We start from the raw sequence: 17,106 nt of genomic DNA, 5'->3' as shown, positions 1-17,106 counted from the left end.
ATTTTGGTGTCATTAGATTTAGCATTTAGCATCAAAAATTAATTTAAAAACATGTGTCATATGAATACATTACACAAATAAATTTTTAACTGTTTTGTTGACCTTCAACCCCTTCCTCTCTTCCGCGTAAAAAAAACACCCTTCTACCCAAATTTTTTGTATAGACCCTTTGATTTACTTGATTCTTATTCCAAAAGCAAACTTTTTGCCAAGTTACATGAGTGTAACAATTTTTTTTAATGCCTATCTTACCTTTTCATTTTACTTACAAAAACTATAATCACATCAACAAGTTATCAAATACAATTCTAGGTTTACCTACTATTTATTCGAAGATCTCTGTTTACAATTTTTCACTATGACCGAGACCTTTTATAAAGCATTACCTACTTCTTTAAGATTCCATAAAAGATACATACTTTCCCATACCCTTAATTAAATTATATTACCATCAAAAAAGGTATATTTGGTGTCGTGTGAAGTAGTTTGATACCATCTTATATTAAAAATCCCACCACTAGAGACTAGATGCGAATGAATCTTTTATTTTTTTCATGTCAGTAACAGTGTCAGCTTATTCTTCTTCTGCTGGGCCCAAAAAGCCAAAAGTAAATTTAATGATGATAATTTTTTTCTTAAAGCATTGAGCTGTTGTGGAACAGCTTTTAGTTGACTTTTGCCACTCTACTCGTGAATTAGACGGTTTCTTGTTCGCAGGTATAATTGATTCGAAGTTTTTTAACCAAAATCCGTCATTTGGTTGTCGTGGCGTGGAAGTGGAATTAATAAAATTTTGTAAATTTTTGTGTAATAAAAAATAACAAAAAAATCATAATGTTAAAATTAAATGCTGGTAGTATTGTACTATCACAATTGTATACAATTTTTTCAACAACAACTATAGCTTTAAGTGTAATAATTATTGCTTGCGTTTATCTTTACAAAACACGAAGAGAACGAATTGTAAAATTAATTGACAAAATCCCCGGTCCAGCTTCACTGCCCATCTTAGGAAATGCAGTTGAGATGAATGTTGACCATGATGGTAATTAAAGCAGTTCTTAATTAAATTTGTTCTTATTTTACTTTTTAGTGTTTTTTTTTTTTTTGTTTTTGAATTTTCAATTTTATGTTTATCTTAGATATAAACTTGTTGTTATTTATGAACTTGTTTAACTTTGACCTTAATCTTGAATTCATTTTCATTTCAACGTTTCACTTTTAGCTGTTGGAATCATTGACCTATAAGATTTCGTATACATTTCCACTTATAATTTACTTTCAATGAAAACAAGTTCTCAAAAAGACAGCTGAGCTAGAGCTTGAGTTAGATTCTTCTGTGGAACCCTTTAAAGACGTAAAATATCTTAGTCACTGACTATCTACAATAAAAACAATTCACTCAATTGAATTTAATTCAAGCCATCTGTAGTTTTTTTTTTTATTTGTTGTATCTTTTTTGCGTATGAAAAAGATTATCTTATTTAAAAATGCTAATTTAATCGATTTGTATTAAACAAAAGTAAAAAAAAAAAAACATTCCTCAAATATGAATTTAAAAACATGTTATGGTTTCAATGGTTTTATGTATATTAACTTAGATACTAGATACTATTTTATAGCTAGATTTAAACAGCAGAATAACTTTAAAATAGTAAGCGAATTGGTCTCTTGAAAATATATATATAATTAAGATGAAAAATAAAAACAATTTCATTCTCTTCTAATCTTAGTTCATGGTTAACCACTTCATGAACATGAATGCCCGCAAATTAATAGATACATTTGGATAAATTAAGGTTGGCCTTAAAACTTATGAAGTGTATTCTTTTTGGCCAAGTTATGTACCTATTTTGAGCAAGGAAATAATAAGAAATTCATAAAAATATAATTGAACTTAATAAAAAAAAAAACACTTTTACAAATAAATTTGGCATAATAGCCAAACTCTTTTTTTGTTTTGATAATTTCTAAAAATTTCATAATCATTTGTTTTCAAAGTGTTTAAAATGTTTAATAAATATTTAAAAGGACTTTCCAACGATTTTACTTTTTTTATATATTAAAAAACAATAAATGAAACTAAATAAAATTGTATTGTTGTTTGTTGGAGCTTACAACGATTTAAAATTAAAGACATTTTTCTGCGTTTCTTATAAAATTTCTTATGTTTTTTTATTTTCATCATACGTCAAATTGACCAACTTCATGTAACAAAAAGTTACCAGCAATGAGAAATAATTATTTATGGGATTGCATGGTAGCACACCATTATTTTGGAAAAAAAAATGGATGCCAAACATTTTTAAGAATGGTTTTGCATAAAGAAAAAGAGTGTCTAATTTAACACATTTATGTTCACGCGATTAAAGTAATCCCTTTCACTCATAGAAATTCACTTAGTGAATTAGCATTGGATAATTATAAAGAAGCACCAATAGTTTCTAGCACTGCAAATTTTGATTTTATTGTTTCGACAATCAGTAATCAGATGTCCTAAAAAAATCTCCTGTCCTACGGGAATGGATCTTGTCCTAGATAATTTGTTTTCAAAGAATTTGTTTTATAATTAATTCCTCCTTTTGTGACCTTTTTTTAGTAAAATAAATTTTTTTTTTTTTTTTTTTTTTTTTTTTACTTTTTCCGTGGGCTATAGGTCTTTCTTCGATATACTTTGTTAGTACTAGTCGACGTTTCGGGTATGCTTATACCCTTCTTCAGGACTCTAATAAAGAAACATGACTTAAACATATTAAAAAAGACGTATAATTAATTCACCTTTTTAACCTTTTAGGTTTCTAACAAGCAACTTTCCAAGAAGTTAGAAACCTAAAAGGTTAAAATATATTTAATATATTTCACTAATATTGTAAGTATAGGTAAATTAATTATAATCTTTTTTAATATGTTTAAGTCATGTTTCTTTATTAGAGTCCTGAAGAAGGGTATAAGCATACCCGAAACGTCGACTAGTACTAACAAAGTATATCGAAGAAAGACCTATAGCCCACGGAAAAAGTAAAAAAAAAAAAATTTAATTTGTTTTATAGTCTATTTAATAGACCGGAGCTCCAGAAAAAAACTAGAACAAATTCGTTCAAGAGTTTTTATTGCTGATTTTGATTCCTTGGTATAAAAGAATACTCCAGCCAAATGTGCTACTAAATCCATTGGTGCATTTCTGAGAAAACGGCAACACTGGTCGGTTTTCAGTTTTTTTGATTTAACTCGAAAACCAAGCCTAACTTTGAAATGGTCCAAAGACACTTTTCATAGCAAATTAAATTTTCTGTGATGTTAAGATGATTAAAAAATTTAAAAAAATATTTTTTACTGAAATTCTAACCTAAAACCAAAGAAACAAGGGGCATTTTGTGTATGTAGCCGGTACGTCCAAACTTTGTACTAATGAAATAAAGTAGAGGTAAAATCCTTTGATAATATGCAATTTTTTTAATTAATTAATTTTTTTTGTCAAGAAACAACTTAAATGTACCCATTCAAAAATTAGCACTTTTTCCAAATTTTTGACTTTTTTAGTTAAAAGCAGGTTTTTAAAAGTCAATAAAATCGTATAATTTCAATGTAGTAGGTACAGGTAAAATAGTAGGTACATACATAAAATCAACAAATAAAAACAAAATTGTTACATTTTAATGAAACTTTGCAAAAAGTTTGCTTTTGTGATAAGAACATAAGAAGCAAGGATCAAAAACTTGGTGAAAAAGTTTTGTCTGTTATAAAAACTAATAATCAACTGAGTCTACAAAATTATCTTGAGTAAAAGGGTGTTTTTTTTTTTAAAGAAATTCGGTATAAGTACCACAAAAACCGTTACAAAATTGCTACACCAATGACAATTGGTACAAATGTTTCATTTATAACAGAAACCAAGAATCTAAGCAGTCTATACAAATGTTTTAGGTGAAAGGGTGTTTTTTTTTTTAAATAAGGAAAATCCGCGATAAGCCCGATTAAATCAATGGTAAAAAAATTACCCTTAGGAGATTTATGGAATTATGAATAAAATAAGTTTATATGGGTATATTTGAAAAGAGTGAGTAATACTAGAGTAATACTAGTACCCTATTGAAATTCAGCAATGATGTTACTTTTGAGATAAGAAACAAGAATCTAAAATGTCTATAAGGATATCATGGTTAAAAGGGTGTTTTATTGAGTGAAAACAAAAATGAAATTTTACGCTAATGAAATTTGGTAAAAACGTTGAATTTGGGATAGAAAGCAAGAATAAAGAGTTTTTATAAAAAAAAAATTAGGTGAAAGGGTATTTTTTCGAAGAGACAGTAAAATCTGTAATTGGTTCCAAAAAGCCAATAATTCGTGTAAGACGTTATAAGAACTTAAGTATTAACGTTTAATTTGTCATAAAAACCAAAAATAAAATGAATCATTGGCTTTTTGATTTTACTGCCAACTGCAACCCTTTCACTAAATTGCTGCATTTTATTCACAGGGTGTTTCGGTTCAGGTTGCAAATCCTCTCATTTCCCTCAAAAAATAGGTTCTTACATGAAAAATTAAAATAAATAAATAAAATAGATTTTATTAATTCCTTATTTGCATAACAAATTAAACCACTATGCCAAATTTTACTACCGTACCACCATTTTTAACAGTTTTTTTTAACTTGATACAACCTACCCCGAAAAAATGTTGTAATTAAGAATAACCGACATTCACACATGCCTCATACTCTTTGCCCTACCCTCTTTCACATTCAACTTAACCTTTGGGTGTTATAGGATTAAATAAAAAAAATACTTTTAGGTATAAGACAAATTATTTATCAAATCATAACACTCCATAAACTTTAACAAAAATAGAAAATAAACAATTCATAAAACAAAAAAATAATAATTGTCAAAAAAACAAAGAAAGAAAAATCAAGCCTGGGGTGGTATAGCACCCCTGTTGTCATCGGAAGGTTAAAAAAAAATCCAATAAATAAATACAAAAAAAGTACGTATACGCCGCAGTCCATGTGGATAAACAGAAATGCAAAACATAAATATTTTAAACTAAAAAGAAATTATTTAAAAACTGTGTACCTAATAAAATCGAAATATTAAAAACTAGGTACTAATTGTATTTTGCATTGAAAAAGGTCTTCCAGAGGTTGTCTTAAAAACTAAGACAGAATACCGTGTAGTTATATTTAACACTGGAAAGCAGACTTAACTTTAAGATTTTGAAACAAGAATGTAGGCCTTCCAAAATATATTAATCATTTTGATCACGCTATCTTTATTAGGAACAGGAATTTCTAGATTTATTTAAGTTCGTTGGCGTAGCCGCGTGCTGGACAGTGCTAGCAAAATGCCTTGAAAGTTGTTGTACCCGTTCCAAAAAAAAAAAAACATTTAAATATTAATTTCTGGCGCCACTTCAAAGTCAATTTCGTCAACAGCACACACAGCTGTTTGTTAAAGTAGTACATACATAGTTCGTTTTTATCTGTACTCCTTGCCGCCACTCTGGTGCTTATTAATTTTGCTGATATTTTTCCGAAGAAAACATTTAATATGTTTTCTCAGGACAATTAATAACTTTAAAAAAATATTTACTCTTCAAAAAAAGCTTAACAAAATCAAGATTACGAACTTTTTTCTAAAAACCTAAACATTGAACAGTAATAAAACTTTGGCATTTCATCATGGCCACAGGGCCTCATCCAGTGTTGCTATCAATTGCCTTATACAAAGTTATGAGTCATTTAAAGCAATGTAGATATGCTAATTAAAAAAATACAATTCAAAATCAGTTGCTAGAGAGTTGAATATTTTCATTTTTGGTGAAAAACTGCACATTTACTTTGAAGGAAATTATTATATTTTGAAAAGTTGCAAAGTGCAATGTGCTTGGTGCAATAAGGCTCTGGTATTTAAACATTTTTATAGCGCCATTAATTTTTACTTGCTTGCGATACATGTAGGTACTAAAGGAAAGTTTAGGATTCGTAAAAAGTAGCACACTTGTGCATAAATTGGTGTAAATTCAGTAATTTTGGTATATGATTTGTATATTTGTCAAAAATACCGGTATACAAATTACACCATTGTATTTTCTATGCATAGTTTCAATATTTATTTTGAAATTTGGTGCAAAAAATTAACCGGTGCTGGTATTCAGTTGTTTTTATAATATACCATAATATGGTATATAAAACTAGTCGCTTCTGCAACCAACATAGCATATTTTTTTTACACTATATATTGTAGATAAAATACACCATTATATTGTTTTGGTGAAGGTTTTACACCATGTGAAAATAAAATGAACTAAAATACATAAAAATAAACAACAAAATGTACCTAATTGAAATTTTTCAGTCGCCATTTAATTCTTAAAGAGCCCACAGCGTGTTTAAATCAACAAAAATGAGTTCCTTGAATTTAAATAATTATTTGAAGTGTTATCGAAGAAGGAAAAACTTTTTAAAAAAATTAAGAAATAGTGTCCAACCAGTTAATAACATTCAGCAAAATCATCGAAACTTATTCGGAAATTGGTCAAACATTAACTTTTATATTCGGCCAAAAAGCTCTAGAAATTGTTCATTATCTGGAAAAAATATTATTACAAATGAACCCAATATTATACCACAGTCAAATGAAATATTAATGAACTCAGTTTCGAATGATGTCGATCTACCAAACGAAGGGGAGGTACTTCAATTTTTAAAGTCCAATTCAAAAGAAGCAAATGGTGAGTTGTTTATGATGACTTATATAAATGATATCAGAAAATTTTAACTTCATTATATTTTTTTGCAGTTTTGAAATACTGCTTGGCAGGAGTTTCAAATATTATCAACCAAAACATGGCCAGCACCGAAGCATCCATCCAAGAAATGAAAAACACTGTCGAATACCTTGGTGGTGAAGTGTTTGCTCTACAACGAATAATTAAATCAGAGCCATTGACCATATCAAAGGTTAAAGAAGAGAAACGTTCCATGGTTTTTAATTCGGGAGCAGAGGAATGGGTTGCATCTGAATATTCTGAAGGCCTATCATTTCCAAGGTTACCAATCACTTCCATTGATGTGTTGAATCGCTTCAACGAGGAATTGAGTGAAGATGATTACTTTCAAAAAGCTACAGAATACATTCTATCAAAACTGAAGCTAGTCAAAAACACGACAAAACAATTCACACGAAGAACGCAACTTAAATCAATGCTCTTTTCTGAGTCCCTCCTAAGAACGTGCTCTTGGAAAATAGCCGTTGCTAAAAAACCTCACAAGTTTTTTAAGCTAAGCGCTGTCTTATCCTTGTTTATTAGTGTTGTTAACGCAAATGTTGACCAAGAAATTGATTTAAACGGCACCCAAAAATATTTTCGTGATTTGTTGAAGAGGAAACAGAACGTTGAACCGAAAGTAGCAAAAAAGAAGAAGTTAAATACAAATTTGGACAAATAGGATGAAGAACAGGAAGAGGATCCGGAACCAGAAAAGGCCGATGAATATGAAAAATGAAATTTAAAAATGTAAAAAATATATGGAAAATATATGAATTTATAATAAATTTTTTTTTTTTTTATTGTTTACAAAACATTTTTTTTTTAAACAAAGGTTTGCACATTTCTTATACCATTAACAGCAAATAAAATATATGTACCTACCCAAAAAAAATGTTTGAACATATTTTTCACAGTGGTGCATTTTTATCATTGCTCCTTCAATTTCGGTGCGATTTTAGTATAATTTCTCAATTTAATACAAATCAGTGAATATTTTATACAGTTTTCAGCAAAATAAATGCACCGAAAAGAGCATATTGTATACCTATAATTTTTTCTTTTAAATTGGCGCATTTTTAATTCCAAATTCGGGAAGTGGTGTATATTTTGGATAAAGGCCATATTTTTCAAGGAATAGTAGGAAAAATTGAGATTCGGTTATTTAAATATAGGTATTTGTATTAACTTTGCCACGTTTTTGGTGCCTACGACTTTTTTTTAACAGAACTTCTATAAAAAAGGTCTTAAAACAACCAAAAACTATAATAAAAAAAAACTAATTTTTACTAATCGAATAAAAAAATCTTTCAATTATTAAAATTTTTGAGGCGCTTGAATTTTATTTTAATTTTTTTTAATAACTCCTGCGCCCCTGTTCTGTAACTTTTATCACTGACGATAAAATTTTTGGATGACTGAAGTGAAAAACCATTTTATTTCATCAAAATAACAAAAAAACTTCTTTATTAATTTATCAATACTGATTTCAAAAGACATTTTACTTATTATTTATGGAGGAAAATGTATTTTGTAGACATCTAAAAATTTTTACCGCCAGTGAGAAAGTTACAGAACAGGGGTACTGAAGTTATCAATTTAAGCCTGATGATAGTTTTTTCAAACTGAAACGCCTCGCTACACTTGTTTTAACCCTTTCGGACCCAGCTTTACTCTCATGTAACATTTTTTTTTTAAATTCGTAAAAAATATTTAATTACAAAATTTTTTAGGTTACGATGGCTCAATTGAAAGATAATAATGCCTAGTTACTGGATTATTACAAAAAGTTAGTCAAATATCACACCTTTAATTTTTTTTGTACCGAGAAAGGGACTGAAATTCACATTTTTGTTTTTTTTTTTGCAAAAAAAACTTTTTTTTATATATGGTCATAATTTTGAAAAAAAGATATAAAAAATGTTAATGCAGAAAGTGTTTTGTTTTTTTGCTTAGAAGAAGTAGCATATACATTATAGTTTTATAAAAAGTTATTTTCTCAGTTCTCCGACTTTTTTTGGTGGTCATAGGCAATGCATGTTACTTACATGTACCATGAGAAAAACACATTAGTTTTGCTATTTATTATTTTGGAAAATAACTTTTTGCTATTCATATTTCTTAGTTGTGATGTTTTTGACCCGATAATACCGAAAAAACATTTTTTAATATTGATTTTCATAGCTTGGGTTCGAAAAAGTTAATAAATGAATATTGTGAAAAAATTTAAAAAATTAAAAAAAATATAATAGGTGTCTTTTTTATTACCACCGGTCTTAACTGGACAAAAAAAATGCAACAACACTTTAGCCCCTTGGGCTTAGTTGCTTAGCCCGGAGAATTCTCTGGGCTTAACTTTTTCAACAGATTTAAATCTGTGCTACCAAATTAACTTCTTCGTAAATTGTTTAGAATTTGTTTAAAAACATCAAAACTGATGTTTGGAATGACAATTATTATTTTATGTCGTTTTCTATTGACGAATCTCAGAATGAGATTTGTGAATTTGACAGCTGAAAGGGGAGGTGAAGAGGGGAAATAGTGGACAAATCTCAGATTTCATGATCTATTTGCGTCTTGAGATTCAAAAAAATGACAAAAAAATGAATCTGAGATTCAAGAATCTGATTCTGGATTTTTATCAAGATTCACGCATACAAACACACGCACTTTCACACACACTCCTCTATTTGACATTTGTCTGAACATTTGTTGTTGTTTTATTTTTTTTATACGCACAGATTTCGCACACAATTACAAAACTAGATTTCATATTCTATTTGCAGTGGAAAATCTGAGAATTTTACACAAAAACTCAAAAGTCAATAGAAAACGACATTAAATATTTATTTAATAGTTAGTTAAACTTTTTTTTTTTCAAAAACACACAAGAAAACCCAAAAGCTGATTTCGGAACATTTAATATGCAGTGCTGCCAAATTTTCTCGGTAAGCCCCGAGGCATTTTTTTTATCCAGTTAAGACCGGTGGTAATAAAAAACACACCTAATATAAAATAATTTGAAAAAATTCAAATAATTATTAATAGCCGTGTTTTATTTTCCTCATGATCCAGATCAGATTTTTGTTATTAGGTGTACAACAAAAAGCAGGGATTTTGTTTAGTTAACGTTTCGGATATGGAAAATAAAAAACACAGCTAATGTTACCTACAGTTTTCTTGATGTCTAACTTTCTCGACAACGAAATAGCTGATTTTAACAAAAAAAATTTTACAAAAACTTCTTAGTAATCTCAATATAATATTTTGTATATGAAAAAATTAAATTCTTTTTAAACAAAAACACAAGACCTTAATTGTTTTTTTTTCTTTTTCAACTAAACAGAACTTTTTATGCGAATGACTGGAGCACAGAGGTTATGGGGAAATCGTCTAGGTATCAATAGAGCTTGGCAAGGAGTCAATCCATATGTTATGCTCTTTCATCCTGAAACTGTTGAGGTATGTATTTTTGTATTACATATATATTAATTTTAATAAGTTATGTAGTTTGAAAAAAGTCTTTGAACTCCATTATCATTTTATTTAAGCTTCGGTTCCATCGTTCTTTAAAAATACGATCAAATGCATTGAATAACTTAACTTGGAATTCTAGTTTTTTTTATAATTTTAATTTTGTATTCTTTAAAATAAAACAGCCAATTCTCAACACATCAAAATTCATTGACAAAAGCCAAGATTATGATTATCTTAAGCCCTGGCTTGGAACAGGTTTATTGACAAGTTTTGGCAGAAAGTGGCATTCAAGGAGAAAGGTAAGGATATTTTTAATGTTTATAATTATCAATATTAACATGTACAAACGATTTTAGATTCTTACACCAGCATTTCATTTTAAAATTTTGGATGATTTTATTGACGTTTTCAACGAGCAAAGCTTAATTTTAGCTAATAAACTTAAACAAGAAGTAGACAAAGATTCATTTAATATTTTTCCATATGTAACTCTCTGTACTTTAGATATTGTTTGTGGTAAGTTCAATCCTTTTTAGAAGAAAATCCCTTATCAAAACTAACTTTTTTAACAATTTGATTTTTTCTCATACAGAAACAGCAATGGGACGCTGTATTAATGCTCAAAGTGATAGTGAATCGGATTATGTAAAAGCTGTTTATGGGTAAGTTACTATTTTGCACCTATTTAAAATAATCTTTTTTCTGAAATCAATCTTCAAGGCATACTTTTTTATGACAAATTTATAGTTTTGACCTTGTTACTTGTAATCCTTATCATTCTGCCACTCAGCAAAAAGCTTTTTCATCAGGTAGTTTTGAACTGTTATAAGGGTTTTCTTTTGAGAAGCTCCGAAAAAGGGTTTCTATATGGAATTCATCCCGATTAAAAATGAAATTGCCAAACAGCCGTTTGGCAGAACAATGGGACCGACCATACGCTACGTGCTGTGGTTCGACGAATTTTTGATCATTCACCACAATTTAAAAAAAAAAAAACTCCAAAAAGTTAATATTGGATTTTTAAAAAATATTTCAAAATTGAGTTTTGAAAATCATATTTTTTCAAAACGGATTGATAAATTTACTTGAAATTTTGTGTGAACATGGGAAAAAATATTCTTTTTGTTAAAGCATACCAAATTTTAATTAGGAAAAATTTAAAAACTTTGTTTATACAAACAAATATTATTTTAAAAAACAGTTAAAACAATTTTCAAAAAAAAAAAAATCCAAAAACTCTTTGTTAAGCCAGAACTATAACTGTCGGAAGTGTCGGATGAAACAGATTGGAACAGCGCTCGTTACAGAACTCGACACGACGGATGAAAACTTACCAAAGACAAAAAGTCAAAGAAAACAACAACAAAAACGTGGATTTGACATTAGCTTCCCACTGCTTCCTCCAATATAATTATAGTTCTAGCTTTATAAGAGAAATTAAATGGCATACTTCATTTAGGCCCAATTTATGCACTCTGCATTAAATTTAGAGTCGCCATTTAAAATGGGGAAATTTTTAAATTCGTGTGCGATTTGACAGGTTTTAAACTTTAAATGGCGACTTTAAATATAATGGAGAGTGAATTAATTGGGCCTTAGAGATTAAAATGATTTAAAAATGTGTTTTTAGAAATTTTAAAATAAACCTTTAATACTTTTGTTCTAAATTTTTTATCAAATTAATTAATAAATTAAATTAAAATTATTCCTTTATGAAGTTTATAAGATCCTTAACATTCTAAGCGACTTTAACCATAAGAGCAAGTACGTGCGACCAAGTCGTGCATTTAATTTTTTGTATTCTTCTGTTATGTAAAAATAAACATAGTTTTCTATGAAAAAAAATCTACATACAATTATCAATTTATTACAATTGTCTATTTTTGATTTACATGCATTCGAAAAACACCCTAGTAGATTGCATCTTCTTAGTAAATTAAATAAAACTGGACTCAAAAACTTTTTTTTTGATGTGAATTTCCTCATTGATGCTATATTATCATGTTTAGGAGTAGCTGATCATATCAATTTAATGTAAATTCTGATGTACTTCAAGAAAGCCACCTTTGCCCTTTGTTTGCTTTATTTGTTGGCCTTCTGTTTAACAAAATCAATAACAACGTTAATCTATGCAAATGATGTAAAAACATTTCGAATTATTAACTGCATAATGGATTGTGAAGAGCTACAAGAAGATCAAAATCAATTTTGAGAATAGTGAAGGAAGGATCGTTTGATTTTAAATATTGACAAATGTATCATTATAAAAACATTTTTTCATTACAGTGTCGAATTACAACATACATTTTATTTTTTTACTTGCAGAATTGGAGAAATAATACAAAATCGACAGTCAAAACTGTGGTTGCAGTGGAATTCAATTTTTATGCTAACTAAAAACTATCACGTTCATAAAAATTATATTAAAATTCTTCATAAGTTCTCGAATATGGTCATTGAAGAGCGTAAAAAAGAAATTATGAATGATAACAATAAAATTGACAATAATAATAATGATGATGACATTAACTTTGGCAAGAAAAAGCGTTTAGCTTTTCTTGATTTATTAATTGAAGCATCAAAAGAAGGAACTGTTTTAACAAATGAAGATATTCGAGAAGAAGTAGATACATTCATGTTTGAAGGTCATGATACTACTTCCGCTGCTATATCATGGACATTATTTTTGCTTGGAAGTCATCCCGAAATACAAAACCGAGTTGTTGAAGAATTAGATCAAATATTTGGAAATGATAGAGAATGTCCTGCTACAATGAAAAATCTTTTGGACATGAAATATTTAGAGTGTTGCATTAAGGACGCACTACGACTTTATCCTAGTGTTCCAATGATGGCAAGATCGGTTACTGAAGATGTAATTATAGGTAAGATACAAAAAACTGAAAGTTAATAATTTATAGTCGACTATCTCTAAGTCGAATAATCAAGTTTTGTCTTCGACTTCTTTATCTCCAGCTGTATTCTCTTCATATTTATTTAAAATACTTCTGTTCTTATTTTTAGGAAACTACACGGTACCTGCTGGAACTACTGCCCTTATCATGACTTACATGTTGCACAGAAATTCAGCAATCTTTCCCAAGCCTGAACAATTCAATCCAGACAATTTTTTGCCAGAAAACTGCAATGGCAGGCATCCATATTCATATATTCCATTTAGTGCGGGACCAAGGAATTGTATTGGACAGAAATTTGCAATTTTGGAAGAAAAGGCTGTTCTTTCAAAAATATTACGGACTTATAAAATCGAAGCTGTTGATCGCCGAGAAGACTTAACACTTTTGGGCGAGCTTATATTAAGGCCGAAAGATGGCCTTAAAGTTAGAATAACTAAGAGGATATAAAACTGAAATATATATTTTTTAACTTTTAAACGTTTTTTTCTGGAGTTTCTTTCAATAATATTGTGTGATCAGATGTTTTGCATTAATCATTTGTTCAAAACTAGATTATGAGTCATTCCTTTAGGAACATATCCAAGAAAACATACCTATACAAACCATTTATGTAAATTAAATTAATTAAATTAAATTATTAAATTATCCCACGCCTCTTTCCCCCCCAGATACCGCACGCGCTGGGGTCCATTTACACCGAGTATGATGGCACTTGCGGTGGCTAGTCATATCGGCACTTAAATTAGAGTTTTTTGAAGAAAAAAAATAAACACGAGATAAGAGCGGGGCTGCTTATTACAAGCAGATACAAAATGTAAAAATAAATATGTAACTATATGGGAGCATGGGGAAACATACAACCATATAGAAAAAGAATTAAAATAAAGTATTAAATAAAGTTAAAATTTAAAAATAAGTAAAAAAATTAAAAAAGTGTAGAAAAAAAAACAATAAATAAAATAAAAAAGCATGCTTATGCACTTGTTAGATCAGTAAAAAAAATAAAAAGTCCAGTTTCAGTTTCTCTTTTACTATTTCACTATTTACTAATCTTTACTAATCTTTAGGTCCAAGAGGGCTATGAAATACCATATAGTAGGTTTTTTTGTGTGATCTTGCTGTTATTGATTTTTTCTCATACAGAAACAGCAATGGGACGCTGTATTAATGCTCAAAGTGATAGTGAATCGGATTATGTAAAAGCTGTTTATGGGTAAGTTACTATTTTGCACCTATTTAAAATAATCTTTTTTCTGAAATCAATCTTCAAGGCATACTTTTTTATGACAAATTTATAGTTTTGACCTTGTTACTTGTAATCCTTATCATTCTGCCACTCAGCAAAAAGCTTTTTCATCAGGTAGTTTTGAACTGTTATAAGGGTTTTCTTTTGAGAAGCTCCGAAAAAGGGTTTCTATATGGAATTCATCCCGATTAAAAATGAAATTGCCAAACAGCCGTTTGGCAGAACAATGGGACCGACCATACGCTACGTGCTGTGGTTCGACGAATTTTTGATCATTCACCACAATTTAAAAAAAAAAAAACTCCAAAAAGTTAATATTGGATTTTTAAAAAATATTTCAAAATTGAGTTTTGAAAATCATATTTTTTCAAAACGGATTGATAAATTTACTTGAAATTTTGTGTGAACATGGGAAAAAATATTCTTTTTGTTAAAGCATACCAAATTTTAATTAGGAAAAATTTAAAAACTTTGTTTATACAAACAAATATTATTTTAAAAAACAGTTAAAACAATTTTCAAAAAAAAAAAAATCCAAAAACTCTTTGTTAAGCCAGAACTATAACTGTCGGAAGTGTCGGATGAAACAGATTGGAACAGCGCTCGTTACAGAACTCGACACGACGGATGAAAACTTACCAAAGACAAAAAGTCAAAGAAAACAACAACAAAAACGTGGATTTGACATTAGCTTCCCACTGCTTCCTCCAATATAATTATAGTTCTAGCTTTATAAGAGAAATTAAATGGCATACTTCATTTAGGCCCAATTTATGCACTCTGCATTAAATTTAGAGTCGCCATTTAAAATGGGGAAATTTTTAAATTCGTGTGCGATTTGACAGGTTTTAAACTTTAAATGGCGACTTTAAATATAATGGAGAGTGAATTAATTGGGCCTTAGAGATTAAAATGATTTAAAAATGTGTTTTTAGAAATTTTAAAATAAACCTTTAATACTTTTGTTCTAAATTTTTTATCAAATTAATTAATAAATTAAATTAAAATTATTCCTTTATGAAGTTTATAAGATCCTTAACATTCTAAGCGACTTTAACCATAAGAGCAAGTACGTGCGACCAAGTCGTGCATTTAATTTTTTGTATTCTTCTGTTATGTAAAAATAAACATAGTTTTCTATGAAAAAAAATCTACATACAATTATCAATTTATTACAATTGTCTATTTTTGATTTACATGCATTCGAAAAACACCCTAGTAGATTGCATCTTCTTAGTAAATTAAATAAAACTGGACTCAAAAACTTTTTTTTTGATGTGAATTTCCTCATTGATGCTATATTATCATGTTTAGGAGTAGCTGATCATATCAATTTAATGTAAATTCTGATGTACTTCAAGAAAGCCACCTTTGCCCTTTGTTTGCTTTATTTGTTGGCCTTCTGTTTAACAAAATCAATAACAACGTTAATCTATGCAAATGATGTAAAAACATTTCGAATTATTAACTGCATAATGGATTGTGAAGAGCTACAAGAAGATCAAAATCAATTTTGAGAATAGTGAAGGAAGGATCGTTTGATTTTAAATATTGACAAATGTATCATTATAAAAACATTTTTTCATTACAGTGTCGAATTACAACATACATTTTATTTTTTTACTTGCAGAATTGGAGAAATAATACAAAATCGACAGTCAAAACTGTGGTTGCAGTGGAATTCAATTTTTATGCTAACTAAAAACTATCACGTTCATAAAAATTATATTAAAATTCTTCATAAGTTCTCGAATATGGTCATTGAAGAGCGTAAAAAAGAAATTATGAATGATAACAATAAAATTGACAATAATAATAATGATGATGACATTAACTTTGGCAAGAAAAAGCGTTTAGCTTTTCTTGATTTATTAATTGAAGCATCAAAAGAAGGAACTGTTTTAACAAATGAAGATATTCGAGAAGAAGTAGATACATTCATGTTTGAAGGTCATGATACTACTTCCGCTGCTATATCATGGACATTATTTTTGCTTGGAAGTCATCCCGAAATACAAAACCGAGTTGTTGAAGAATTAGATCAAATATTTGGAAATGATAGAGAATGTCCTGCTACAATGAAAAATCTTTTGGACATGAAATATTTAGAGTGTTGCATTAAGGACGCACTACGACTTTATCCTAGTGTTCCAATGATGGCAAGATCGGTTACTGAAGATGTAATTATAGGTAAGATACAAAAAACTGAAAGTTAATAATTTATAGTCGACTATCTCTAAGTCGAATAATCAAGTTTTGTCTTCGACTTCTTTATCTCCAGCTGTATTCTCTTCATATTTATTTAAAATACTTCTGTTCTTATTTTTAGGAAACTACACGGTACCTGCTGGAACTACTGCCCTTATCATGACTTACATGTTGCACAGAAATTCAGCAATCTTTCCCAAGCCTGAACAATTCAATCCAGACAATTTTTTGCCAGAAAACTGCAATGGCAGGCATCCATATTCATATATTCCATTTAGTGCGGGACCAAGGAATTGTATTGGACAGAAATTTGCAATTTTGGAAGAAAAGGCTGTTCTTTCAAAAATATTACGGACTTATAAAATCGAAGCTGTTGATCGCCGAGAAGACTTAACACTTTTGGGCGAGCTTATATTAAGGCCGAAAGATGGCCTTAAAGTTAGAATAACTAAGAGGATATAAAACTGAAATATATATTTTTTAACTTTTAAA

General features: G+C 28.9%; 3 protein-coding genes across 3 annotated transcripts; all 3 read left to right on the top strand.

Moving 5' to 3' along the window:
- Window positions 1–834: 834 nt before the first annotated feature.
- LOC129915087 (cytochrome P450 4c3-like) lies at window positions 835–13,637 on the top strand. The gene is made up of 7 exons (XM_055994548.1): window positions 835–1,045; window positions 10,112–10,227; window positions 10,425–10,541; window positions 10,599–10,758; window positions 10,835–10,904; window positions 12,568–13,127; window positions 13,267–13,637. Exons 1-7 carry the CDS (start codon window positions 835–837, stop codon window positions 13,605–13,607), a joined length of 1,575 nt encoding a protein of 524 aa, XP_055850523.1. The 3' UTR covers window positions 13,608–13,637.
- Window positions 6,193–7,565, top strand: LOC129916013 (uncharacterized). Its single transcript, XM_055995767.1, has 2 exons — window positions 6,193–6,729; window positions 6,798–7,565. Exons 1-2 carry the CDS (start codon window positions 6,402–6,404, stop codon window positions 7,445–7,447), a joined length of 978 nt encoding a protein of 325 aa, XP_055851742.1. The 5' UTR covers window positions 6,193–6,401; the 3' UTR covers window positions 7,448–7,565.
- Window positions 13,638–13,865: 228 nt separating the features above from the next.
- On the top strand, window positions 13,866–17,106 carry LOC129915086 (cytochrome P450 4c3-like). Its single transcript, XM_055994547.1, has 5 exons — window positions 13,866–13,877; window positions 14,228–14,255; window positions 14,304–14,373; window positions 16,037–16,596; window positions 16,736–17,106. The coding sequence occupies exons 1-5, from the start codon at window positions 13,866–13,868 to the stop codon at window positions 17,074–17,076; spliced, it is 1,011 nt and encodes a 336-aa protein (XP_055850522.1). The 3' UTR covers window positions 17,077–17,106.

The sequence above is a fragment of the Episyrphus balteatus genome, chromosome 3, assembly GCF_945859705.1.
Source record: "Episyrphus balteatus chromosome 3, idEpiBalt1.1, whole genome shotgun sequence".
NCBI lineage: Eukaryota > Metazoa > Arthropoda > Insecta > Diptera > Syrphidae > Episyrphus > Episyrphus balteatus.
The sequence above is the reverse complement of the archived record's forward strand: the minus strand, read 5'-3'. Positions and strand labels throughout refer to the sequence as shown.